We start from the raw sequence: 27,749 nt of genomic DNA, 5'->3' as shown, positions 1-27,749 counted from the left end.
AAATGTCATTGTAAATTGTACATTTCCCTTAATGCAGACTTCATGATTAAGGAAGTGATCGTGCTACATGCTGAATCCGTTGTCTGTGGGTTCCAATCATTCTATCACACTCATTTTGAATTTGTTCTATAGCAGTGATGCTGTCCTCAGGATCTTTGATGACTCAGTTTAGCCTGTCCCTTGACTTCTTTGGCATCCTGGTGCACAACAGCGAGCCACCATCTTAAATTTTTATGAAATCAGCCGGTGAAGAGACGAGTTGCCTGACATAATTATGGTGAGGTATATATGCTGCTGGTCAGTGGTGGAGGAAGTACTGAAGCTTAGTACTTAAGTAAAAGTACAAATAACCAGAGAAATATTTGCTTTTATAAAAGTAGAATTACCAAAATGACAACCCTACTTAAAAGTAAAAAGTACTAAAAGTATGTATATTTTAAAAAAAAAAACAAGCTGTGGCATTTTAATGAAATTTTAGGTTAATGTAATGTGCTTACCATCTATGGCCCAGTTTTTATTCTGACTTAGTATTATAGTATTTGTACCTCGTTACATTCCACCACTGCTGCTGGTAGTTTATAGTGGTATGCAAAAGTTTGGGCATCCCTGTAAATTTTCATTATTTTCCTTTATAAATCATTGGCTTTTTGGATAAGATATTTCAGTTAAATATATTATATAGGAGACAAACACAGTGAAATAAAGTGTACAGATCTACAGAAAGTGTGCAAGAATTAGAACAAATTTAGCCATGTGCATACGTTTAGGCACCCTTGTAATTTTATTGATTTCAATACCTTTAGCACTAATTATTGGAACTCAAAATTGGTTTGGTAACCTCAGTGACCCTTGACCTCCATACACAGGTGAATCCAATCATGAGAAAGAGTATTTAAGGAGGTCGATTGTAAGTGTTTCTCCTCTTTGCATCTTCTCTGAAGAGTGGCAACATGGGAGCCTGAAAACAATGATTGTTCAACATCATGGATTAGGGGAAGGATACAGAAAGCTATCTCAGAGATTTAAGCTCTCAGTTTCAACTGTGAGGAACATTGTGAGGAATTGGAAGACCACAGGCACAGTTCTAGTTAAGGCCCGAAGTGGCAGTCCAAGAAAAATCTCAGATAAGCAGAGGTGAAGGATGGTGAGAACAGTCACAGTCAACCCACAGACCAGCTCCAAAGACCTACAACATCATCTTGCTGCAGGTGGAGTAATGCAGAAAAAGCCTTTTCTCTGCACCTGCCACAAACAGTCGCTTGAGGTATGCTAAAGCACATTTGGACAAGCCAGCTTCATTCAAACCAGACTGAACTTGAGATGTTTTGTAAAGAAGAATGGTCCAAAATACTTGCACCAGAATCCAGACCCTAATTGGAAGCTATAGGAAGCATTTAGAGGCTGTTATTTCTGCAAAAGGAGGATGCACACAATTGTTCTTTTGTGGTGCCTAAACTTATGCACATGCCTAAATTTGTTTAAAGAATTCTTGCACACTTTCTGTAAATCATATAAACTTTATTTCACTTCTCAAATATCACCGTGTTTGTCACCTATATTATATATTTAACTGAAATTACTTATTCAAACAACCAATGATTTATAAAGAAAAAGCATATACATTTACAGGGGTGCCCAAACTATTGAATACCACTGTATATCTATGGATGTGAACAGTGATGCTGCCTGCCAATATGGTGTTGCTTTGGTTACTTGAAATCAACTACCAGAGCTCTATAAAAGGTATAAAAACAAAGTTATTTTAGGCTTACAAACTTGAAGTCATCTTATCTGCTATTATACACCATCCAACCTCAGTTAAACAGCAACAAAGTCAAATGTGTTGTGATCAGAGGACAGGTGTTGAAGATGTCATGACCGAGCCTCCATCGTGATGGTGATGATGTTACCAGGGACAGCTGCAAGGGGTGAAGGCAGGCTTGGGCAGTTGCTCACAGATTCCCTCCAGAGAGACCCACCTGCTTCATATGTCCAGTTTTCTTTTAAACCCCTCAAAGGGATTCCCTGAGTCAAGTGAACCCCATGTCTTTGAAGTCATGATCCTATGTGTTTGCGTGGCATTGAAGTCATCATCATACAGTCATGTTGTGTCACATGTTAAAATCCAAATGTTTGTTTGAAGTTTTATGGCCAATACGCCTAATATAAGTGTTGGTCCCAAGCCAAACATTACATCTGGATAAGCAGAAGCAATCATTGTCAACCAATGAACATGAACAATCTCCCCTTTAAGCTATTTCTGAATCTGTGTTCCTCAGACCTGTCAGGTCTCCAGTTTATGTAAAGGCACATCAACATTAATGCTGTGGCTGGCAGTGATTCTTATTTAATTAGAAGCCCTTGAAAAAGAAGCATAGTCTAGCTTAATACAATCACTTTGGGGTTACTCTGCCATCAGATGAAAATCCCACACCCCTGTTGTGTGATTCATACAGGAAAATATGTTTCTATGTCTTCGAGTTCAATTAACTCTTTGGAGAAGCTGGCGCAGGCTTAGGAAACAGTAGCTGAGGGTGTAGGAGTGGGAACCAACATAGTAAGGTTGGGGTTGTTCATCTAGATAAGCCATAGCATGAGGTCATTTTGAATGACGCCTTCAAAAACATCTTTATAGTGAAACAGCTGGTGTGTAGAGGAATATGTTGTAGAGCATGGGAGAATATTTTTAGGAGTTCTTTTCCATGCTACTCTGTCTCACAAAAAGGACATCCCCACACTAAACTGCATCCTCAATTAAGCTTTGAAAGACTGAAACATTACATTTGTTTTCAGGATCACCAACAGAGATGTCATTTACAACTTTGTGTGAAAAACAGAGGTGAAGGGGGTACAGATGGTGGCTATGTAACAAGACAGAAGACCTGTTGCAGATTTTTGCCATGTTTTCTAACATTTCTGCCATGTTTTTTTTTTTATTGCCTTCAGTGTCACATTTATTATTAACACTGATCCATAAAAAGTATATAAAGCACCATAGACATTTCTTTCATTTTAATTAGGAGTCATGCGGTCAGAGCCAGGCACCACCAGCTGAGAGATCGATTAATGTCCTCTACCTCCACATCCAAGACCCTGGACTCTGATGATGACAAACAGGCAGAAACAGACATAAATTGTGCAAACAACACCCTAAAAGAGATCAATAAAAAGCAGATAATGCAGTAGACAGGGCTCTGGCTGCACTTCTCCTTATTGTACAGTATCTCATGCAAATGATACCACACACCTTTTCAGGTTTTTACATCAGGTTTTCCCCCATTGTTCACAGACATGTGAAAAGAATATTCAACTTTTTGTGTGCAGTATATACTGTAAACATGGGAATTTCTGTGTGAATGGACATTGTATGAGTATTATCTAATAATAGGTATCCACACAGTAACTCACACACAGTCAAACACTGCAATGATTTCAAGAGCATACACCCACTATTTTGGTGTATACACGTTTGATAAACACACCGTTCATTCACAATTAAAGGGGCCGGCATCAAGTACTGTATTGCGGATCTGAGGGAGCAATGGCCAGTTGGCCAATTGGCCAATTTGCAATTGAGCCAAGGGACAGACTCTTTCCTCTGGTAGGTTTTACAGGTGAGCATCTGACTCTATACTGTCATTCTTTATTTTGGAACCCACATTTGAATTCACTGATTTTGGAGGATGGAGTGAGTAAGATCAAGTGAGTAAGCCAAGATTCCAGTCATATTAAGGTGTTTTAAAGACTGACAGGAGGTAGACGCTGTTAAGGCGCTTCAAAACAACTGTATGTTGTTGAATGATTGAAATTTTTTTTAATAATTATTACTCATAATAATTGCATAATGATGTTGTATATATTGATCCATCCTTATTGTATTGTAATGTATGATCATATATTGTAGGTTTAACATAGTCCCTGATGTAGATGCATTGATTTGATAGGACACAGCTGACAAAAGTCTTCATTGGAATGGAGTTATTTTATTAATAAACATTTTGTCATTTTGTATTTTATTTTAAGGTATTGTTAAGAGAGTGATGACTTATATCATAGATGTGTATTTGCCCATTTTGAGAGAGGGATGAATACAATTTTGGCACTGAATCAGTCTCACTTTGTCTTTAAAGAGGAATATACAAGCAAGGAGGTTTTACGTTTTATTTCCATGGTCATAGCACTGTTTTATTCACCCTAGTGGAAAAGATTACTAGTCTATGATGCAATAAAGGTCTTTATCCAATTTCATCTTTTTGACTAATCTCTGTCTCCGATCTGATCAGTCTGTCACAGAGCTTTAGACTTGACAGGACACTCTCAGAGAGCAGTCTTCATGATAACGCTGTGGTAATTACTTATGTAAGGGACAGACATAAATTGACATGATGACAGTATGGCAACTGAATTAGGTGCAACTGGCCACATCACCCTTTTAACTGTTCACAACCCCAAGTAATGACAGTAACCATTGTGTACAGTCTCATCAATCCTGTTTTATCAAAGCCATATGCGAACTGTTATTCCTGCAGCACACCATATAAACTAACAACAGAGATGGCAGATGCAGGCTTTGTTTTTGTGTGAAGGGTTGCACCCCATTAATCTGTCCTATTCGTATGCCTGTCCCCACACTTTGGCTCCAAAGACGCCACAAGAGAGTTTTGATTTAGGCTTTAGACATTTATAGAAAGAGATTAAAAACAGCAAAATTGGCTAAGACACATGTGACTAGTATAGCATTGTGCTAACATACTGAGATGGAGTATAGACATAATTAGACAGACATAACATGTCATGTATTTTGGATATGGTTGTAAAACATTTCAGGCCTTGATTTTATTTTCACTCTCAAAAACTTAATTGTTGCGAAACAAAACATGAACAGTCATACCGTGTTGTCCATTCATATCCAGTGCACACAATGTTGCATGCAGCTCTTTTAACTTATAGTGCAGTTATGTCAGCTCGTTTATTTCTATCGAAATGTGTGTACTACTTTTGATTTGTTTGAGAAAGGGGAACAAGTTGCTGAACCAGTCAGGAAATCAACAGGAAGTTTTGGCCTGATTAAGATAGTAATAGATGAAGTGTCTGAAGGTGAAGGTGCATGACCTGAGAGGAAAGCAACATATCTCTTTCAATTTCTGATGTGAGACACATTTCAAATTGTTGTGCAACAGAGTGAAAATCAAGCTCAACACTGGGGAAACAACAAGGAGACAGAGAGAGAGATGCAAACTGCAAACAGCTGTTTTACACTCAACAAAAATACAAGGGCAGCACATTTGTTTGCTCCCATTTTCTATGACTTGAAAGATGTTCCAAATCTTTCAGTGACCACCACACTACTACAATAATCCTTCCATCTGGCAGGTGAGGCACATCAAGATCATATAAGAGCATGATTGTGTGCCTCGGCTTTACAATAAAAAGTCACTCTAAAATGTGAAGTTCTTTGATGCGACACAATGCCACAGATGCCCTCCCTCAAGGGAGGGTGCAGTTGGCATGCTGACTACAGGAATGCTCACCAGAGCTGTTGCCTGTGAACTGAATGTCCAGTTAACCACCATAAGCTGCCTCCAACATTGTTTCAAAGAATCTCACTGTACATACACCAGGTCTCATAACTGCAGAAGATGTGTAACCACACCAGTCCAGGATACCAAGTCTTCACTTGAGAGATATGATGAAACGGGGGTCATGACCTGACTGCAGTATGTCGTGTAACTCACTTGAGTGAGCATACGGGGTGTTGTACTTTGCAGGCAACAGGTATGAGTCCTGTTGAGTGAAGTGAGTGGTCTAAGGTGATGGAACCCAGGTGCATGTTATTGACTGCACATAGATAATGTGATGAGATCCTCAGGCTCATTGTCCTGCCATTCATCCGTTGGCGTTACCTCACGTAGCAGCATGATAACGCATGGCCCCATGTTGCGAGGATCTATTCTGTACACAATTCCTGGAAAATAAGGACACTCCAACCCTTGCATGGCCTGTATACTCACCATATGTCACCCACTGGGAATGTTTGGGATGCATTCATTCGATAGGTATGACAGTGGGTTCCAATTCCTGCCATTGTCCAGCAGCTCTTTGCATAACTATTCAAGGAGTGATCCAATATTCCACAGGCCACAGTCAATAGCTGGATCAGCTCTATGAGGAGATGTGCCACACTGCATGAGGCAAATTGTGGTCATTCAAGACACTGACAGGTCAAATGTGTTGCATGTATGTATGTATGATTTTGCTGTCCACCTACTGAGTTTTGATGGGAAATCAATCAAAAATATTAAAGGCTCTGCTGTGTCTATGCTCTTTTGTAAACAACCTGGTGAAATTAATTTATATAACTTATAGGAACTTACAGCTTATAGAAAAATTGGTTTAATGATGTTGGTACATTTAACTATATCATCACACATTAATTTCGGCAACCTTGAGTGTCTCGAAAGGCGCCTTCAAATATAATGCATTAGTATTATTATTGTTATTATAATTACACGAACAGTGACATTGTGGTGATACACTGAATAGTTGGACATCTTTTGGGAAATGTTAAAGCAGACCTAGACCGGAAGTTCAAATTAACGCTGTTTTTAGTGTGTATCTGCGTCATTACCTTGTTTAAGAAGCCCTGAAGTTTCCAAACGAACAGTTCAGCCACTGCTGAGAACGCTGTGTTTTATTGTAATCTCAGGCTCAGCGAGATCTCTGAAAAAACCCGGTCCGGTTACGTAAACACCGGGTCTCCTGAACAGCAGATCGTCCTGCTCCGGGCACTAGTCCGGGCACATCCGGTTGCGTACATTGAACCACAGAAGAAGAATAAGGTCCGTTGTGGAGGTGTTTCACGAGCGACAGTGTCTTCTGACTCTGGGTCTGACTCTGGGTCAAAGTCATAAAAGGGACTGCGGCGGACAGTCGTGAAGAAGCTATTTTTAACACTGTTAAAACAATGTTTTGATAATGAGGAGCAGTGCATCCACCGTTCCAGAGGGGGGAGCTGCGCTTCTGAGAGCGGATGTGCTGAATAGTATTGGCCAATCACAAGACTCTGTCTTCTGGGGGTGAGAGTTCACTTTGAAATATCGCGACTCAGGAACAGCGTCAGAAAAGAGGATTTCAATCGGCTCGTTTACAGCAGCTAGGAGGTTTTTGACCATAAAAACAAGTTGATGTATGTAAGTAGACCTCCATAACTAACATATATGTGCAACAGGACCACTCTAGGTCTGCTTTAAAACAAAATTTTAAACATTTGTTTGAGTGTGTGAGGAAATCCTCTTTCCCTAGTAGCATCTCTGGAAAAATGTGTGAGGACTTTTGCTATCTGCACCCCAGGAGGAAAGTAGCTGTGATGGACAGCTTATGGTAAACCACCGTTCCCATGGGAGTAAACCAACTGTTGCTAATGTTACCAAGGATGTGCACAGAGGCAGAGACAAACACGTTGACGCCAACCACAGCCTGAGAGCCAGGGACATACAAGAAGTGTCTGATGTGGGACTTGAGGGGAGGGAGATCATTGCAGTGAGTGGCTACAGGTGATTTACTTTATATAAACACACAGAGCAAGATAATCCTCAATGTTCCCTGAACACAAAATGTACAGTATAGTCTATTTGCACATCTGAAAGCTTGTCCATCCACTGAGAGCAGGAAACAATACGTACCATACGATCAGATCAAGCGGTCAACTCACCAGATTCATACAAACCACCAAAGCAGCTCTCAACAGACACAGACAAAAGGCAGCCTATGACCAAGTGGAAAGGGAATTTGAGATTTGCCAGTTTGAATCCCAACAGCACAAGAACTGGGGAGCCTCTGAGCAAGGTAGTGCTTTAGTGTCTAGGCTGAATACACATGCACATCCTATTTGTAAAACAATTTTAGCAATATGTATATCAGGTGAAAGTCAGTCTCATTCTATCTGTCTTTATGTTGCTCTTTCTCTGTAGAATAATCAGAAACTAAAGTTATAAATGGTGGTGTTGGTGTGGGGAGACTTGTGAGTGAGACACAGCAGTCCCAGTGTGCAGTGAGTGGGTACCAGTGCGATATGGTGACTTATAATGTGTCATGAATACTTGCAGATCCGAAATTTCAGTAAAGAGTTACTGGAGACCATTTTCTGAGAGCAGGAAATGATGGAGCAGTGAATTGTCAGATCAAGCTGTTAACTTGCCAGATTCATAAAAACCACGAAGGAACTCTCAACACGCACGTTTTTCCTCTGGTGGCAAACGTGCAAATAAATGTACACAAATCAGAGTAGTGGACAGGATTTGTTTAGCGTGCCAGATATGCTCATTGTTTGTGTTGCTAGGTAACAGTCAAGTCGCTCCAGTTGGGGATCTATTTTGTTGGCGGAGCAGCATTGTGCCCATCGCATCACAGCCATGGTCATATTCAGTACAAGAGCACTCCCTCTTGTGTGTAATTGCTGAATTACACTGTGAAATGGTGATAGAAAAACAACACTTTACACATTTATGTTGATCCCCTTTTAATCCTCACTTTCACAGTTTTTCTTTGCCACAGGTTTGATTTCAGTATAAAAATGGTAGTGTGTTATTCTTTATTCAAAGAATACAGCATGTGTCGAAAATAGCATTCACCTAATACCTACACTCATGGCTGTTTAATATGACACAACTCTTTACAATAGTGACTAAACTGGAACAACTTTCTCTTCTGTTTTCTCTGTGTTCCTGGCTAATTGTAACATTTTAAATAGTTTGTAACCTCAGGAGTACTGAAGCACCAAGTGTTGTCAATATGCCTTGGGCTGAAGATGAGAAATATTACACTTTCTCTTTTTAATTTTGAGAGAAATGTTGAAATGGGACATTAGCAGCACATTAGAGGGTCTTAAAATGTGTGGCTTAAATTGTTTAAAAAAAACAACTACAAAAAACAGCTTTCTCTTTTACCTGTTGTGTCCCTTAAGAACTGCAGCTTTGTTAATTGTTTTTCAGAATATCCAGTTTGACATAGACATTCAGTAAACTCAAAATATCTGTCTCTTAGTACAGTACATGCAACAACATCGTTGATTAGTGAACAACGGACCAACAAGTCATCAGATTTTTGTTCTCATACGATTACTTTTGTTCTTCCCCACAGGTTAGAGTCAGGAATCTCCAAATTTACCCATCGTCTATCCCTCAAAGAGCGTCCAGTCAAAACAGGGAAGACCTCCTCAGACAGACATCCATCCTACAGGCGACGTTCTCTAAGTGTGGACTGGTAAGACCAAAGAGTTTCTGCTTTAGGTGATTTTTAAGCATAGTTGTATCAACCTGTCTAGGGTGTACCCCGACTTTCGCCCTGTGTCAGCTGGGATTGGCTCCAGTGACCCACGAGCCTCGTGGATGGAGGATAAAGCCATTGATAATGGATGGATGTAGTGTTCACATATGTTCATAGCTGACAGCACTGTGCATTTCTGTGCTGAGAACCAGCTTTAGATAAAGACAGTCAAGTCTTACTGAAAACATGGTTACCAGCAGGGAGCACATGAAATGAATCATAGTCTTGAAGGTTGTGACATAATGATTAACACAAATGACAGGAAGGAGGAACCATTCTAGGCCCTTAGGTTGTCAGACTGTAATGATTAGGAGGTGAAAATACTTTCAAAACTGGTATCAGGAACAGAATATTGACTTATTTTACCAATCACTATTGTTTTCCAAAGAGCATCTGCTAACAACAAAGAGACAAATGCAACTAATGCTTGCAGTGGTGTGTCTGTTGTGCACAAAGTCAAGGCTGAGATGGGTGAGAAATGGGGCCTGTTGTTGGGGGTGGGGGCAGAGACTGAGTAGAGTGGTGATAGGGTCCTGCTCTGTCTCTGCGTCTGGGTTTCGTTGAAGATTGCCAAGCAGCTCCAGTGGCGCCGGCTCATCTTGCTCTTGTAAAGCTCCGGTCTTCAGGCAGCCGATGAAAGGAGTTTGAAAGCTTTCCATCACACGGCTTCCTTCTCATCCCCACCCATGGGAATCCTTCCCAGTCTTCCCTCTTGTTGCCCGGCCTCCACTTGTTTATCAACCCATCTATCCTGCCGTCTGTTCATCTGGAACCCCCCCCCCCCTTTAATTTCCTGCTATATTCTTGGCACTTTCCTCATAGTTTTCTGATCACTGAGAAAACTTCACCAGGTTTCAGTAGATTTTGCACCTTCTTTGCACTTTATGTCAAGAAAAACATTCCCTACAGTAGTTACTTTGCGGTTTTGGACTTGAAGGTGTGGGATTCTCTGAGGTACTATGGAATTATGCGAGGACCTTGTATGAGGTCTTATGAGGTCTTTTGTTGGCCTACTGTGTGGTCTCGGTCTGACACTGTGATGTGTGGTCCACCAGCACAAAACACGGTGTTAATGGTATGAGTAGTAGAGTGCATGAGCAGTGTGAGGTCCTCTATTTTAACAGCTTCATGTTTTTCTGGTATGTTGCTGGAGAGAGGGGCTTGGCCTTTAAAATGCAGGCCTTGATTGATGTGTTCTGGTGTTAATGAAACACAGTGGGTACTGGACATTTAACGTTTGAGGGTTGAGTCATGCTCCTTGGAGGTGAAACAAGGTCAGTTCTGCTTCTGACAGGAGTAGCAATGCTTCTCAGGAATGCTGTGTCATCACTGCACTCATAGTAGAGCACTCATAGAGTCATAATTTTCTTTTATGTATTTGTCGAATACACCATGTGTTTGTGGTCATTTCAGACAATAATTGATTGCAATGTGCGACTGACATAGTATAAAAACATGACAATTCTCCACCTCTTAAATCTATCCGTGACTTTATGCTACAATAGCAAATGCCATGCAATGGAATGCCCTGAAATGTGACTTTGTATACTGGTAAAAAGAGATAATTTAACCTTAATAATAGACTGACAACTTTATTTGAGCCACTGCCAGCTTTATTTGTTGTCTTACTCTTTTTTAAAGCCAACACAGATTATATAGTTCTGTTGTTTAGGAACTGTCTTGTAAGGATGCACAATAATGTTATTTTTTTATGTTGCACAATGAAGAAAAGGTATATTTTCATCTGCTGTGACATGAGTATACAAAATATTACATTCATTTTCACAAATGATGTCTGCATTGATTGCATGGAAAAATGTTGATATTGCATCAACTCAAGCACACCTGATATATCAGCATATTAGATATGGCAAAAAGACTAATATGGTGCATCCCTACTGTCTAGTGCCTTAATGAATGTTCTGTCCTGAGAAAGGCATGAAAAGCAATAATCACTGAAATGAGTTTGCCTCTTGTGAAAGCATAGAAGCATAAAGTTATCCATCAATAAATGGTTCCAAATTGATATTTAATTCCACCCTGTCTGCCCCTCCTTTCTCACTTTTAATCAGAGAGAGTGATGTGGAGCAAGTATTACATAAAACAATAACAAGCTGGACATGTACAGTACCAGTGGCTCAAGTGGCTAAAGCAGTTTAAGTTGTCTTAACACTTTACTGTCTATTTAACTTAACACATTGCTGTTAATGTCAATCTGTCTCAGATACCCAAAGGAACTGTGACTATTAAGGGAATTGGAGGCCAAGGCAGGCCCATATGCAAGGCTGACACAAGAATTGTTCTGTAACTTCATCAAAGTGTGTGCTGGCAGGATCTTGGGAAAATGTGATACTAAAAGATAATGGCTGTGTTATTATTATTGTAATCATAGTAAATGAGCTCAAGGGTAAGGGCTGGAGAAAAAAGGGGGGGGGGGGGGTGGGGGGTAGTGGACGAGGATTGTATGGAGTGTTAAAGTGAAAAGAAGAAAACATGTATCAGGCTACATCCATGCACTCTGTTCACACACATTCTTGTACAGCATTCTTAGTGAGGACACTCATGGAGATAATAATTCTGTAGTGAGTGACTGAAAGAGGAAAATGTTTGGTCAGGGTGTCAGAGAGGACTGAAATAAGCTAGAAGTGGAGGGAAGGGAGAAGAGGGGGGTGGGTGAGGAAAGAGTGAGAGTGATTGAAAATGAAGTCGATGGAAAGAAATACTGGAATGATGATGGAAACTAAAAGAGAGAGAGAGTGATAATAAAGAGGTCTGACAAGAGGCAGAACCTTAACCAGAGGAACTGGTTACGTTAAGGGTAATGATTAGGCATTAGCTGTTACAGTTAACATAAGGGATAATGCTTTGTTTAGGAATTTCAAAATAAATGGAACTCATTGCAGTGTTTAAAGAATAGCTGGACAAACGTGTGTGTGTGGATAGCGAGACAGTAGGTCAAAGGGTTAGCATGGCTCCTCACTTTTGCTTTTTTTTTTCTCCTCCCACGAGACAGTGGTTTGCTTCATTTACAGATTTGGCAGCTTCTCAGATAAATTGCTTTCCACCTCCATAGCTGGACCAACTCTGTGTTTCAGAGCCCCTATTTTGAAAATGCTGCTGTCTCCATTACAGTTTGATAATTTTGGTGATTGAGTTTGTCTGAAAGGTAGAAATGGGGGCCAATTGAAAACTATGACAAAATGACCTACATACATTCACTTACTGATTGGTTCTTGTTGGTCACAACTCGCATATGAGGAGTTTCACCTCATCATCTAGTCCTAACTTGATGTAAATTTCAGGTGTTTTAGTATGGACATATTTCTTCAGGTACAGAGCTGAAATACTCATCAGGGGGCAAATGCTTTTTCAATGACAACAAATTAAACCATAGTAGCATGGACGTGGCTTTAGTACTCAGTTAATGAGGAAGGACAATCACATAATCCAGGTATTAACAGTATATGCACATCTGTCAATGAATATCTGTCAATGAATACAACAATATTTGTTGTTTGTAAACCAAGTAAACATGTGCCCATGTATGACTGTGACAGTATGCATAATGTCATTCTCTCACACACTCACACACACACACACACACGCACGCACGCACGCACGCATGCACGCACGCACGCACGCACGCACACACACACACACACACACCAACTGCCTCCATTGCTACTTCAGATAAACATGGCGCCCGGCCGGCGTGTGACTGAGAGAATGGGCCAGCTGGTGGCTTTGGTGGCCAGGGGTTGCCCCCACCTCTCTTTTCTCACTGGCTGGGTGGATTGCATATGGTGGCCCAGACAGGGACCCCTTTGGTGTGACACACACACACATTGAAAGACACACAGAGGGCCTGGAGCCACCCAGGCTGGACCCACAATCGCCGTGGGAGACATGGTGTCACCAAGCGTATGACAGAGGAGGGGTTGTATGTATTCTTGTGTGTGAGCGTGATCCCACCTTAGAAGCCCCCCCCCCCACCCCCCTCCTGAGAACATCGGACGCTTCCCCCACCCCATCAAAATTAGAGAGATTTACCTCTGTGTGCACACAACACATGGACACACACAGAACCAACAGGTGGCAGGCCTTGCTTGGCACAGCAGGCCCACTTCAAAGGTTAAACATACAGGGGACCGCCCACTCTTCCTCTGCCATTCTCCCAAGGGAGAGAGAATGAGAGGAAGAGCTGAAGATAAAAAGGACAGAGAGATAAATAGCGGTGTCATTAGAGGAGTGATAGAGGGCAGTGAGAGTGTCTTCATGTTGCAGTTTGCACTATGGAATGGTATGGTATGGTATACCTGTTGTCCACAGTTTCATTTCACATTCCAACTCCCTAATTATGCACACAGCTCTCAATTCAAAGTGACTCGTGTGTGCGCGTGTGTGTGTGTGCGTGCGTTCATGTTTTAAAGCATAAATAAAAAAGCCTACAGGATTTGATCAACTTTGGCCTCTGACACATGTGTATAACTTGGGTGCCAATGATCTTAGCGCTGGCTTTTATAGTCACCCAAGTTTTTGGTATTTTTTTGCATGTGTCTCACACACACACACGAGAGAATAACATCACTGTGTGTTGTGCTAGACCTCACAACAGCCCTGCACATGTGTATACATATACAGTGTGTGTGTGTGTGTGTGTGTGTGTGTGTGTGTGTGTGTGTGTGTGTAAGTCTGCATTTGTTGTGTTGCCATGCCAACTAGTGTGAGTGAGGGGGCTACAGATCAGTGCTGGTGGGCCTCATGTTGCCTATAAGCTGATAAGATCCAAAGAAAGGGTACAGCTATAACAATTCTTGTTGTACTGACCCCCCTTTGCCCTTCCATCTCTCTCTCTCTGTGTGTGTGTGTGTGTGTGTGTGTGTGTGTGTGTGTGTGTGTGTGTGTGTGTGTGTGTGTGTGTGTGTGTGTGTGTGTGTGTGTGTGTGTGTGTGTGTGTGTGTGTGTGTGTGTGTGTGTGTCCAGCAGCTTGCCTTCTTGCTTCCAGCCTGTCTGGTGCCAAGACTCAGATTTCAGAATTTCCTTCTACAAGCCACATTTAGAGCAGCCAGGGTACGCTGTAAGAAGAGTGTGTGAGTGCATGCGCACATGTGTGTGTTCATGCTTGCGTCTGTTTGTGTGAGTGAGTGAGTGAGTGAGTGTTAATTTCCCCATCTTTTTTATCTGATCCCCTCCTGATGCTGCACACTCACTCTTACGGTTCACTTTAACACTTGGGCGAGGGATGGTGGGCCTGCTGGACACCTGCTGCTGGAAGTGGCTTTTGATGAACTGTTCAGTAGCAAGAGTTGCTAATGTTGCTAAAATGACATAAGGTCCACCATTGCTGGGTTTCACGAAAAAAAACAGCAACAGCCTTGTTTTTTTTTTATTTTGGGACTGCACCACACTTACAGCAGTATTTCAGTTGAGGCCTCTACTGAGTTGTGTGAGGGCAGTTTGTCCAATGTCCTTCTTTGCCGTTCCTTTGTTTTTCTTTGTCCATCTGGATGGATAGATAATAAGTACAGCCACACACCCACACTTTGTGATGATAGGTGATGAGGTAAGGCAAAAGAATGGTGTGCAGAGGTCGTCATCTACCAACAGGCAAGTTGGGGGTTTGATCCCCGGCTCCTCTGGACTACGTGTGTCCCTGCAAGACCCTTAACCTCAAATTGCGTCTTGTGGCATAGATTTGTGACTTTCATATTAAAATCACCTTTAATTGCATAAGCACAAAAGGCATCCAGTCACCAGTGAGCTCTTTTCTCATTCAGTCCACCACCTGCAAAACACTAGACGTTAGTGACACATATTTATATTAAAAACACACTCAAAACAGAATGATTGGAAAAAAAAGTAGTGCAGTTCTGTTGCAGCCATATTCTACATTATAGAGAAGCTGTTTTTATGTCTTCTTTTCATTTATATTATACCCCTGGAATTTGGTGACTGTGCATATGTTTTTCTCATGGAGACCAAAGTCTGGTTCTAATGAGCCTGAACCTCACTTTAGAGGAACTGATTAAGATTTGAATTGTGGTTAGTTTCAGGTTGGACTTTGGTTAGGCCACTGTCCAAATTAAGTGAAATCAGTGCAGTGTCTTAAGAAGAATAACTGAGTAAAGCAAACCTGACCTACTGTATGTCAGGTACAGTGTGTGTTTAATTTCACTGTGGAGCAAATAAAACAGAATATCATCACATTTAAGAAGTTAAAATCATTGAAGTTGTTTAGTTTATAAACATAAATGCTCATACATATGAACCACAAAAGTGGGGGATTACTTTGTTAGTCCATTATTTTATTTATTAGTTCAAATTATCGTTGTTGCAGCTCTATCCTGGACATGGGATTCATTCATTTGTTGTTTCTTTATGTTTGTATTTACTGTTTGTAGAAAGGATTTGTCAGACCAAGCAACATTTCCCACACTGTACTTTTCCACTTTTTAGCCTTTCTTTGGAGCATCTGTGGGTTCCTTTTAGCTTACACAGAAATTCCTGAAACTGAGATATTTCTGCAGTGCCAGTTATTTCTGATTTTCTTCAATCACAAGTCGTTCCCATCTTGACTTGTATTTAAACAGTAAGTGAATGTCTTTCATATGAAGTCTTAGTTTACACTTGACTCACTTCTCAAGGACTGTTTGTGTAAATAGACTGATACTAATTCATAATGCAGATGTCTTGTGAATAGATTGTCTCAGTGGTTGATCTCGGCTCACTGTAGCAGGCTGAGTGTATTTGATGTGTGGCTGAGCCGTGGCCAAACATGGAGCCTGGATTCTTCTACATTGGGTTCTTAGAACAAACATAACAGAAACTGTGTGATATAAAATATGACTTTGAGTTGGTTCAAGTGTGCTCCTTTTTTTATTTATTAATATTAATCAGTTTGCATTGCAGCCAAGGGGTGGAGGGTGTCGAGTTTGGTGGCAGGAGGATCTCAGCTCGACTTTTTACAGATGATGTGGTCTCTAAACTTCATGGAAGAATGACCTTCAGCTCTTGCTGGGGAGGTTCGCAGCCCAGCACCTCAAAACCTGAGGCTATTAGTGGAGCAGATAAGTGCTTATTTTCGTCAGAATCTTTCAATTTGTGATACAATCGTGAGCAGCCTCCATTGGTCACTTGACAAGGAAATTATCCAAGACATTTGAAATTTCAACATGGCGGCCATTTTCCAAGATGGGCCTACACCTTAATGAAAAAAAATATATATATATTTTGAGGATCCAGGGGGCAGCCATCTTGAAAATAGAAATTTCAAGTTTATGTGGGTGGTTTCTTGTCTAATGACCCTATGAGGCGGCTCATGGCAATTTTGATGCGTGTATCACCAACTAAATGATTTCTTAAAGGTGAAGTAAGTAGTTTATATTGACATCTAGAGGAGAGGCTGAAACTTACAACAAAGAACTGCTCCTCTGCTCACCCCCTCCCTTCCCTGAGTGATACAGTGTCCACAGCCGGTCAAATGTCGTCCTCGTTGCCTTTCTCCGTGTCAGCAGATGAGGTTCGTGAGGCGAGGGAGAGGGCGAGCTAACGCGACCGTAGCAGACGAAGCGGAGAGAGTGGAGGCGGGACTTCCGCTACAAGTAAAGCGACGCTTGATTTGTTCTCTCGCGTTTGTCCTTACAGTCTCCGGTAGAAACATGGCGTCTCGCTGCTAACAGTGGCAATGCAACAGCGGCCCGCGACCATGTTATTTTACATGACTTTTTGAAACACTACGAAAATGAAACAAAAAATATTATACAGCGACTAGACAATGCAGGAGCACATAATATGTATAAAAAAGTGGATTTTGCGTTATACAAACCCATAAATACTACACAGTGTCCCTTTAAGCCAAACTGCTCTATTAAGGTGGTGGCCATCTTGAAATTTCACGTAGCTGTGGGTAGCTTATTGTTAAGTGACCCACAGAGACTGCTCATGCCATTTCAATTAAATTCATGCTTATATCACCAAATAAACCATTATATCACTTAACTGCTCCACTAAGGTGTCGGCCATCTTGAAATTTCAAATGTCTCTGACAATTTTCTTGTCAAGTGACCCATGGAGACTGCTCGTGCCAATTTGCATGCTTATATCACAAATTGAAAGATTGTAGCAGTTATCTGCTCCACTATATAAGTGGAGGACAACGGCAACTGTTTGCATTTCTTATTTTTTTTATTTCCTTTTGTTTCCATTAAGTTGCAGTAGGCAGGTGTGATTTTCATCCACATGTTAATAAAAGTTCTCATCAGATGAGCACAGACAGACACACTTGTTTTGTAGATAGCCTGATTCAAACTCTCTCCATCTCTATTCTATTCCGTTCTATTCTAATCTATGTTTATGTTTCTTTGCAGCATAAGCAGTTGTTGTAGGTGCTGGAGTCACAATTTTTTTCCACCAAAGGGATCTATAGGTTATTGGCGGACCCTCATGTGGTTGATCATACGTGTCCGTGGGATTTTGTCATATATTCTCTTGTAAGGGAAACATTTTTATACATAAGGTTTTTTGTTATATTTCACCTTTTATCTTTATGTAGGGTGGGGAGCATGTCATTTTCAGAATGAGATTCCAAACTCTTGTGTGGGATGCGGGATCTCTTTGAAAGCACATGTTACACACTGTAATGTCATCAGAGAGTGATGGGCACAATCCTGCCGACAGAGAAAAGTCATCTGTTCCATCTCAGGCAAATAACAATAAGCCTAGGCCTGAATTCCAACAGGCTTTATCTTTGAAATGGGATACTGGCACACGCATCACAAATATATCTCTTGTTTTATCTTCCGGGCCAGGCCCATGGAAAAATTATTCCAAATACCTGCCGCACTTTATCTGGAACCCTGGAATAGATTAGACCCAGCCGGGAACACGAGGATGTCAAAAATAAGTCCTCTATTACGGGATAGAGTGGAGATGGAGGGGACAGAGCGGGAAGGGATGGGGATCAGGGGTATTTTAGGTGTATAGGCTTTGTGAAAAAAAGGCTTGTTGCGGGGGGCTTGGAGCTGCTTTAAGTATACAATGTCAGCTGTTGTATGAACTGAGTGTGTGTGTGTATTTGTGCTCATGTGGGCCAACACGTCCATGGAGGAGCAGGGCGGGAGTATAAATAACATTTTTCCTACAGATGTTCTCACCTTGACAAATCTGCTTTTGGCCTGTTTGATACTCCTTGATACAAGGCCCTGGACTAACTCAACAGTTATTCATTTACTTTCTTTATTTACATTTGTGGCTGTCACTTCAGGACTTGAACAGGACTTGAGCGTTGATGATTACATTGATTTAAATTGTAATCAGTGAGTTACAGCACAGTTGTTAAATGACTGGGTCACAAAATGACAAAACATCTGCTGCTTGCATTCATGTAAAAAAAAAATCACCGGAATCACCTTAATTTTAGACATATAGTATATAGTGCAGCTCGTATAAATGTGTCTGGTTAAAATACATATTTACAAAGGAATTAAAAAGAAGACATCAGCTCTGAAATAATTTTTCCCTCAAGCAGGTTGTTGAGATTCAGGTCCTTGACTGAAAAGGCTCTGCCCCTGTAGTTTTTTATCCTGATCTCTCGATCATCTCTCGATCAGGTGGTCCATGGTACAACTTTCAATGTGCTGTGCATTCCTCTTGACACATTGTGCTGCCCTGTGATCTGGAGTCTTGACATTCACTGTGACTTCACACTACAGGAGTGACCGGCGATTTGGGGGTCACAGACCACACAGACTTTCAGCAGGAGGAGCTCTGATTGAAATTACTTCTCAAAAAAAACAAAAACCTGTGGCCATGTGTGTGTGACACACTTAATGCTGACCACTGAATCTTTGTTGTAGAGGCACTGTCACTGATCTCCATTATGTGTTTTGTCACTTTTTTACTTTTTCCTGAAAAAACTGCACCCCATCCTTGTCTCAGATAAACTGGGGGTTTAAATTAACCTTAATGGGGATCATCTTATAATCAATCCTAATATTGGATGCATGGATGCAAACATATCCCGAGGTAGCCATTGTTCGCCATTATTAGCAATACCAGTAGACAACAACGTCAACACAAACAGCATAGCAACATGTCTACAGTTAATGCTGTGTATGCCTGATTTATGATGAAACAAACACAACAAAAGTGATTTTATCAGTTAAAGTAGCAGTAATTGTATGGTAGCAGCCGTCTTGGAATCCTATCTTGGGGTACATGAGGTTGCTCTGAGTTGGAAATCTGAATTCAGGGGGCATTTCCACATAAGGCACCCCCCGCCCCTCTATCTCTACTACTACTACAAATGGAACACACCGCAAAACAGACAGCCAGTGTAATAGGTGTAATATGATTAAGTTTCTAGGTTGTAGCTGAAACATACAGGTGAGTTTGAACAGTCTGAAGTCACTTCAAGTTACAATAATATAAATATAGTATAGAGGAAGCAGAGGCTGGGCACTCAGAGGTCGACTCATTCATTACCCAAGCCGAAGTCACTGAGGTAGTTAGGAAGCTACCCAGTGGCAAGGCACCGGGAGTGGATGAGATCCGACCTGAGTACCTAAAGTCTCTGGATGCTGTAGGGCTGTCCTGGTTGACACGTCTCTGCAGCATTGCGTGGCAGTTGGGGACAGTGCCTCTGGACTGGCAGACCGGGGTGGTGGTCCCTCTTTTTAAAAAGGGGGACCGGAGGGTGTGTTCCAACTATCTGGGGATCACACTCCTCAGCCTCCCGGGTAAAGTCTATTCCAGGGTACTGGAGAGGAGAGTTCAGCTGATAGTCGAACCTCGGATTCAAGAGGAACAATGCGGTTTTCGTCCTGGCCGTGGAACACTAGACCAGCTCTATACCCTTCGCAGGGTTCTCGAGGGTTCATGGGAGTTTGCTCAACCAGTCCACATGTGTTTTGTGGACCTGGAGAAGGCTTTCGACCGTGTCCCTCGTGGTATTCTGTGGGGGGTGCTCTGGGAGTATGGGGTCGGGGGGCCCTTTGTTAAGGGCCGTGCAGTCCCTGTACGACCAGAGCAGGAGCTTGGTTCGCATTGCCAGCAGTAAGTCAGACTTGTTCCCAGTGCATGTTGGACTCCGGCAGGGCTGCCCTTTGTCACTGGTTCTGTTCATTATATTTATGGACAGAATTTCTAGGCGCAGCCAGGGGCCAGAGGGGGTCTGGTTCGGGAGCAACTGGATTTCATCTCTGCTCTTTGCAGATGATGTGGTCTTGATGGCTCCTTCGAACCAGGAACTCCAGGGTGCGCTGGGGCGGTTTGCAGCCGAGTGCGAAGCAGCTGGGATGAGAATCAGCACCTCTAAGTCCGAGGCCATGGTTCTCGACCGGAAAAAGGTGGCTTGTCCCCTCCGGGTCAGTGGAGAGATCCTGCCTCAGGTGGAGGAGTTTAAGTATCTGGAGGAAGTGTCCTGCGAGAAGGAAGTCTGGGCATCCCTTCTCAGACTGCTGCCCCCGCGACCCGGCCCCGGATAAGCGGAAGAAGATGGATGGATGGATGGATGGAAATATAGTACAATATAATATTTAGCTTAAACAAACAGCACGTCATAAACAAGCTTTGTGACGTGCTGCTTAAAACACAAATGGCAGTCAATTAGGACTTATTAGACCTCTATTTGTCTAAAAGTAGGTTGATAGTTCAGGTTTTTTGAAGTGTGGATAAACCAGGTATTGGCAATTCTTCACTGTTGACTGATCTGTGTGCACCACTTGGGCCAAAGGTCTTGGAGAACATTTTTAGCATGAGGACAATAATATTATTATTGCAGTTGACTATAGCAGCTCATATTATGAGCTGCTATAGTCAACTGCTGCCACATCTGACAAAAAGAAAAAAAACACTGAAGGAGACAGCAGTGGCTCGACAAGTGTGAGCTACTATGTTGGACCATGTTGGTTCGAAGAGTGAATGGTTTATGAAGTGACACAAACTTCAGTTTCCTGATAGAAAAGCCTGTCTAACAGCTAAATTCAATTTTCTTTTGAACTGCATACTAAGGCTACTGATAAAAATCTTAGCTATTAGCAGTGTGTGTGAGGCTACCAGTGGGTTGTTACACAAGCATCATTTCAGATTAAGTCTTGTTTAACATCATACTGAAATAAAATGGGGATTCAAAGCTGAATCACATCAAGAGGAGAGGTGTTGGGGAGACTGAGGAAGAAATAAAAGGACAATAAAGAGATAAAGGGAATGAGTGGAAGCCCGGGATCTGCAGAGGGGTGAGAAGATGATAAAAAGTGGAACACATTCATATGTTAGGAGACGAAGGATGAAGGAAGGAAAGAAAGGTGGTGAAAAGTTTGCTCTTAGGAATGTATTTATCTTGCTGCCCTGTCACGGAGTCTGTCACCATCGCCTTTAGAGTCCTGATGACATTTGCTTCAGCAGTTGAGTGCGTGATAACATCATGTTCCAGACTCACCCTCAAAATTCACCATCATCTGCATAGTTCCCATGACAGAATGGAGAGGGACGACATCATCATCATCATATCAGTGATGCCAAGATGCAAGTGGTGATGCAAGATGTGTTGATCTTTTACAGTAAACCTCGTGTTACAGAACAAAAGTGGCTACCAGGCTGATATTGCCAGTGCAGAATGACTTTTATGGCATAGCTAAAAGCAAGAAGACTAACATGGCACTTTCAATAATATTAACATGCCAGGGGTGTCCAAACCTTTTTTAAGAAAGGCCAGATCTGAAAATGTAAAGATTCCTGGGGGGCCAATGGTCCCTTTATACCTTTTTTAACAGTAAAAACTACGTACAAATGCACTGTTTTATAATTATAATAATAATAATAATAATAATGCATTATATTTAAGGCGCCTTTCAAGACACTCAAGGTCGCCGTACAACAACAAAATAAAAAAATAACAAAAAAAAAATAACAAAAAAAAAATAACAAAAAAAATAACAAAAGGTAAGAGCAACAAATATTATAATAATATTATGATGTTTATTTTCTTGTCACAATTATAATTTTGCAATGTAACCAAATTTAAGCCACATAGGGTTGAACAAATTAAACAGTTCTGCCTCCTAGATGGTTGAGGGTTTATTCATTTATTTTTTAATAAGAATGTATTATTCCTTTAAAAAAAAATATATATATACTCTTTTTTTGCATTTTGCAATCCTATATGGCTTCATCAGATCTGGTCAAAAGTTAGAGATTGTTAAAGGTTTCACTTAAATGCCAATTTCCCAGTCATCCAATCATGACTGGAGCAGCATGTCACAGTGAAGGAGTGAATGTGTTTTGCCTTAAAGAGTGCACTTTTGTGAAGCCACGTGTGCATTCTCCTTCTCCTCCTGTGGTGCTATTATAACAGTTGGTCATGAGACTTTTCTATAAACTATTATAAAAAGAAGTGATCACATGGTCTACATTCTGAATGAAATGTCATGTTCCACTCACAATTAACCACCTGTCTCTACTCCAGGGCTGAATCTGCAAAAATGACACAACCCATGAGGGGAGACCAGGCCCACCAGCCAGTCCCAGCCCGCAAGACAGCCAGTCTGTCCTCGCCAAGTGCAGCTCGCCGCCTATACCGCAACTTGTCTGGAAAGTTCCGGGTTGGCACCAATCCCCCTGCCCTGGAGGACAGTGTGGTGTCAGGACGGGGAGGACACAAAGAGAGGCTGCGCAAAACCACCATAGTAAGTCAGGGAGAGATGAAAGAAAAAAGCTAACAAGCCAAGCTACATTGTGGTCTAAAAATAGTCAAGGAAAATATATACTGACTTGGCTGCAGGTAGTAAGATCAAACACTTAGGCTGGGGCTGCACTGGACTGTGTCACTCATGCTGCATCTCACAGTTCTGTTCACACAGGGAGCGAAAGGGTTTACCTTTGAAATGAAAAGAAAATATACTTAAAAATCCTTTAAATACTCCTTTGGACTCTTCTATATGAATCTGCACATCTGTTGGTCCTGCAAAATGTTGGGCAGGGAGAGGATATTGTGTTTGTGTAGTATGTATGACAGACATAGACAATGAAACATAGTGTAGATCATTTTCATTGTCTGTTTGCTGTAAAACATGTACAGTTTGCAGAAAACAAGATTGCAATTCCCTTAAAATAGCTATTATACATATATTATACCTATATTATAATTAAAAGCAAGACCTTCCATGCAACACAAACACCACACACACACATCCCTGGCTTATGTTGAGCATCAGAAATGATGCTCAACTTATTATCTAGACCAGGGTTGGGAAACACTGGTCTAGATTATTAGTGGGAGACACAGAAACTGCATGTTTGTGGAGGAGGTGGGACATGATCATAATGCTCATAATGCTGATAAAAGTTTAAATAATACGAGCAACATTCTACAGTATTGTGCAATAATTGTGGAAAACCTCTTTGTACCTCAGTTCCAGAGTAATGAAGCTTTGTTTGAGGCAGTGGAGCACCAGGAGTTGGACCTAGTACAGCTGCTTCTCTCCCAGTACAGTCTGGAGGAACTGGACCTCAACACCCCAAACAGTGAGGGTCTTCTGCCCCTTGATATTGCTGTCATGACCAACAATGTTCCCATGGCCAAGCTGCTACTGCGAGCCGGTGCAAAGGAGAGTCCTCACTGTGAGTAGAGAACAAAAATGTACTTCTTGTGTTTGCATTTGATTTGGTGATAATGCAGATAATAAATGCATACACGACAGTAATACAATTGCCACAATTGAGATAAAAAAGTAGACCTTAGTGATGGAGAGGTGGGTGAAAATAGAATGGAAAGGAGAGTAGAACATAGAGGAGAGATAAAGACAAGGAGCATTATCAAAAATCTATAACATCCAGGGTGCGACATGTCTCTTGTCCCAAAGTCATCAGCAATTGGTCCCAGCTCCTCATGTGACCTTTAGAAAAGGACAAGCCGTAGATGAATGAGGATAAGAATAATATTAATGTCAGCAGTATGTAATATATAGCAAATATTTATATGTGAGGAAGAGGATTTTTGATTATACTCTTAATTCTACAGGGAGCCAGTGTAAAGAGCTCAGTACTGGAGTGATGTGATGTCTTTTCCTAAATCCTGTCAGTACCCATGCTGCTGCATTCTGAACCAACTGAAAACTCTTCTGACACTCTTTAGAGCATCCTGATAATAACGAGTTACAGTCATCTAGTCTAGATATAATAAAGACATGAACAAGTGTTTCAGCATCCTTTAATGACAGGATGTTTCTGATGTTGCACGGGTGGGAGAAGGCTGACTTACAGACTTGTATGTTAGAGTCGAATGACAAATCTGGATCAATAACAACTCCACTGTTTCTTACAGTAGAACTCGAGGCCATGGTAATGCCATCCAGGATGACTTTTCTTTATATGTTTTATATTTATTTTTTGTATTTCACGCTCATACTTAGTTACTTAATTTAATAGTAGTGGTTAATAGTGTCATTTTATAGTGGACTATTTGTACTATTTCTGTTATTTATTTCCCATGTGAAAAATATTTTATTGATGTCAGTAAATCTGTTTTGTACCAGACAACTGACTTTCTTTGTCTTATTGGACAAGAAGGGAAGAATAACAAGTTTGATAATAAAATAATAATAATAATAATAATAATAATAATAACGCCTAGAGGAAGAATGTACAAGGTTAAAATAATTGGTCTGAGAACTGAACCGTGTGGAAGAACATTAACCATAAACATGAACACACTGGAATATTTCTGATAAGCAAGAAAACCAATTATAATTACAATTATATTATTGTTTCCAATAACATGCTCCAGCCTGTGTAATAAAATGTTATGGTCAACAGTGTTGACGTAGCACTCAGATCTAAGGGCACGTCCACACGGAAACGGTTTTCGGTGAATGCACATACTTAGAGAGGCGTTCAATACGTGGCTCTGAGGTGCAAAACACAAACGCAAATCAAAAAACACAAATCAAAAAAAACGCAAAACAAAGAACACAAACGCAAATCAAAAAACACAAACTCAAATAAAAAAACACAAATGAAAATCAAAGAACACAAACGCAAATCAAAGAACACAAAGCACAAGTATTTAGGTTGATGACAGAAAGTCGGTGGATTTGTTGCTTTTTTTAAAATTGAAAAAGTGCACAAACCGTAAACATAAACAAACAGACATTATTTTCGGTTCATTCTGTCTCTGCTTCTGTTATTATATCTAATGCTTACAACGTCTTCTTCTCTGTTTTTGGTGATAACTTTGCTTTCCAGTCCTGGCATATGAACTACAGTGCTTTGAGTCATTTCAGAGATCGTTTACCAGTATAGATACACTCCATGGTCTGAGGCCAACAGAAGGTTGTTGGTAAATTTCATTAGTGCTGTTTCCGTGCTATGACTAAATACCTGAAAGTCCTCATAAAACTTTTTCAAGGATTTTTGAAATGAACAGATTAGATATAGGACAATAATTAGCCAGAACATTTTTTTTTAAGTAGGCCTTTAATCACAGAAAACTTTAAAAGACTTTACTAGGTAAAGATAGATTTCTCTGATACAATATGGGATTGTTAAGTAAAGGTAGAACTTCCTTCAAAATGTTCTAGGAATGGGGTCGAGGAGATCTATGGGTGAGAAGTTCTACAAAATGTTAATGTGGTGAAAAAGTCAGTAAACTCAGTATTATTAGTAGGCAGCATGAGATTAATTTTTTCTCTAATGGTTGACCCAAACAACACAACTACCTCACACACCTTTAAGACATTCATCTACACATGTTGATGAACCCCCACATTCCCCCTGTTTTCTGCAGCCAGTGGAAACATATTACATGATGAAGGGGTGGTAATCATGATGCAGTATTAGTCATCTTTGTAAGCACTCCACTGTCTGTGTTCTGCTGAGTCTCAGCTCCTTTCTTCTGCTAATGATTAAAACTCGCCAGTCAGGCTCCTCGGCTGTTTGTGTTTCTGCCCACACACACACACACACACACACACACACACACACACACACACACACACACACACACACACACACACACACACACACACACCCCACACACACACACACACACACCCCCCACACACACACACACACACACACAAACAAACACACACACACACACACACACACACACACAGTGCATCTGTTCTTGTCAGGACTCTACATTGACATATGCTTGAAATCCTAAACAAAGTCTAGCCCCAAACTGTTCTTCAGACATTGATCTTGTCAGGACCAGTAGTGCTCATGGAGACCAAAACCTGGTCCTAATGAGGTTAAGGTTAACACAAATTAATGGAAGTCACTCGTGTCTTAAGAACAGCTGTCTATCTGCGTGTGTTTACACTGTCACCTTCTGAGAACTTGTCTTACTTGGTAAGACATCTTACATGGTGAGAATAAACGCCATATTGCCATAAAAGTTTAATTTTAAGATTACGATGTTAGACGGGCGACGGTAGCTCAGTGGAGTTGAGCGAGTTGTCTTTCAACTCAAAGTGATTCCCGGCTCCGCTAGTCTACATGCCGATGTGTCCTTGGGCAAGACACTTAACCTCACTTTGCTCCTGACGGCTGTGCCAGCAGCGTGTGAATGGGTATGGAAGATGAAAGATAGAAAATTCACTGCACATAGATGCCCTGTATGAAAGTGTGAGTGAATGGGTGAATGGCAAAACTGCCGTGTAAAGCAGCTTTGAATGGCCATCAAGGCAAAAAAAGCAGTATATAAATACAGACCATTTACCATTACATTAAGTCTTAACAGGAAATGACTGTAACCCTCCATTCACACACCTCGTTTAAACAGGTTAAAATGGGTTTTGACCAGTGGGAATTTGTTTACTTGATTATTTGCAAGGACTCTGCAAAGCATGCAAGTTGTTTTTGGCTCCAGCTCCAATCTGCATTTGTGGGAAAGCAAGCGAGTCTCAGCGATATAATGGTGTTTATGTCTTCTTCTTTCTCTGAGTCTTAATTGTCACAATGCATTTGTGACCAACCATAGGTTTTGGAATGGTGTTAATCACCTTTCATAGAGAGTTCACCCAGGATCAAAAATCAAAATCAAAAATGTTAAAGAGACTTGCAAGACTGTAATGTCCTCTGAAGTTGTGTGTTGCATATTTTCCCTCAAGCTTTGGAAAACAACCAATGCTTTTGTTTATATTGACATGCTTGACTTCAGAGTGTGTGGTTACCAGACAAACTAACCTCCTTCATATACATTAACAAATCCCTTGATGGTTTTCAATAGAACAGCCACTTTAACATGCTTTGCCTTCATGTGAAATAAGAACTAATCATGGCACATGTACACACTGGTGGTCACATCTGAAACTGTTTTGAGGCCTGGAATGGCTTGAATTGTAATTCTTAAGTTTGTTGTCCAAGTATTTTGAATGAGAATCCCCTAAACCTTAAAATTCAACTCCGACCCAACAACCCTTTAC

General features: G+C 41.0%; 1 protein-coding gene across 1 annotated transcript in view; it reads left to right on the top strand.

Moving 5' to 3' along the window:
• Positions 1-27,749, top strand: part of ankfn1b (ankyrin repeat and fibronectin type III domain containing 1b) — a gene marked incomplete at both ends in the record, with an annotated part of 169,586 nt that overhangs the window by 124,257 nt on the left and 17,580 nt on the right. The window contains 3 exons of the mRNA XM_083903447.1: positions 9,139-9,261; positions 22,787-23,006; positions 23,733-23,940. Of these exons, the coding sequence (XP_083759573.1) occupies positions 9,139-9,261; positions 22,787-23,006; positions 23,733-23,940 (551 nt within the window). The remainder of the gene's footprint in view (positions 1-9,138; positions 9,262-22,786; positions 23,007-23,732; positions 23,941-27,749) is intronic.

This window comes from Microchirus variegatus (assembly GCF_963457635.1).
Source record: "Microchirus variegatus genome assembly, chromosome: 17".
NCBI lineage: Eukaryota > Metazoa > Chordata > Actinopteri > Pleuronectiformes > Soleidae > Microchirus > Microchirus variegatus.
This window is presented reverse-complemented; position numbering and strand designations above follow the sequence as displayed.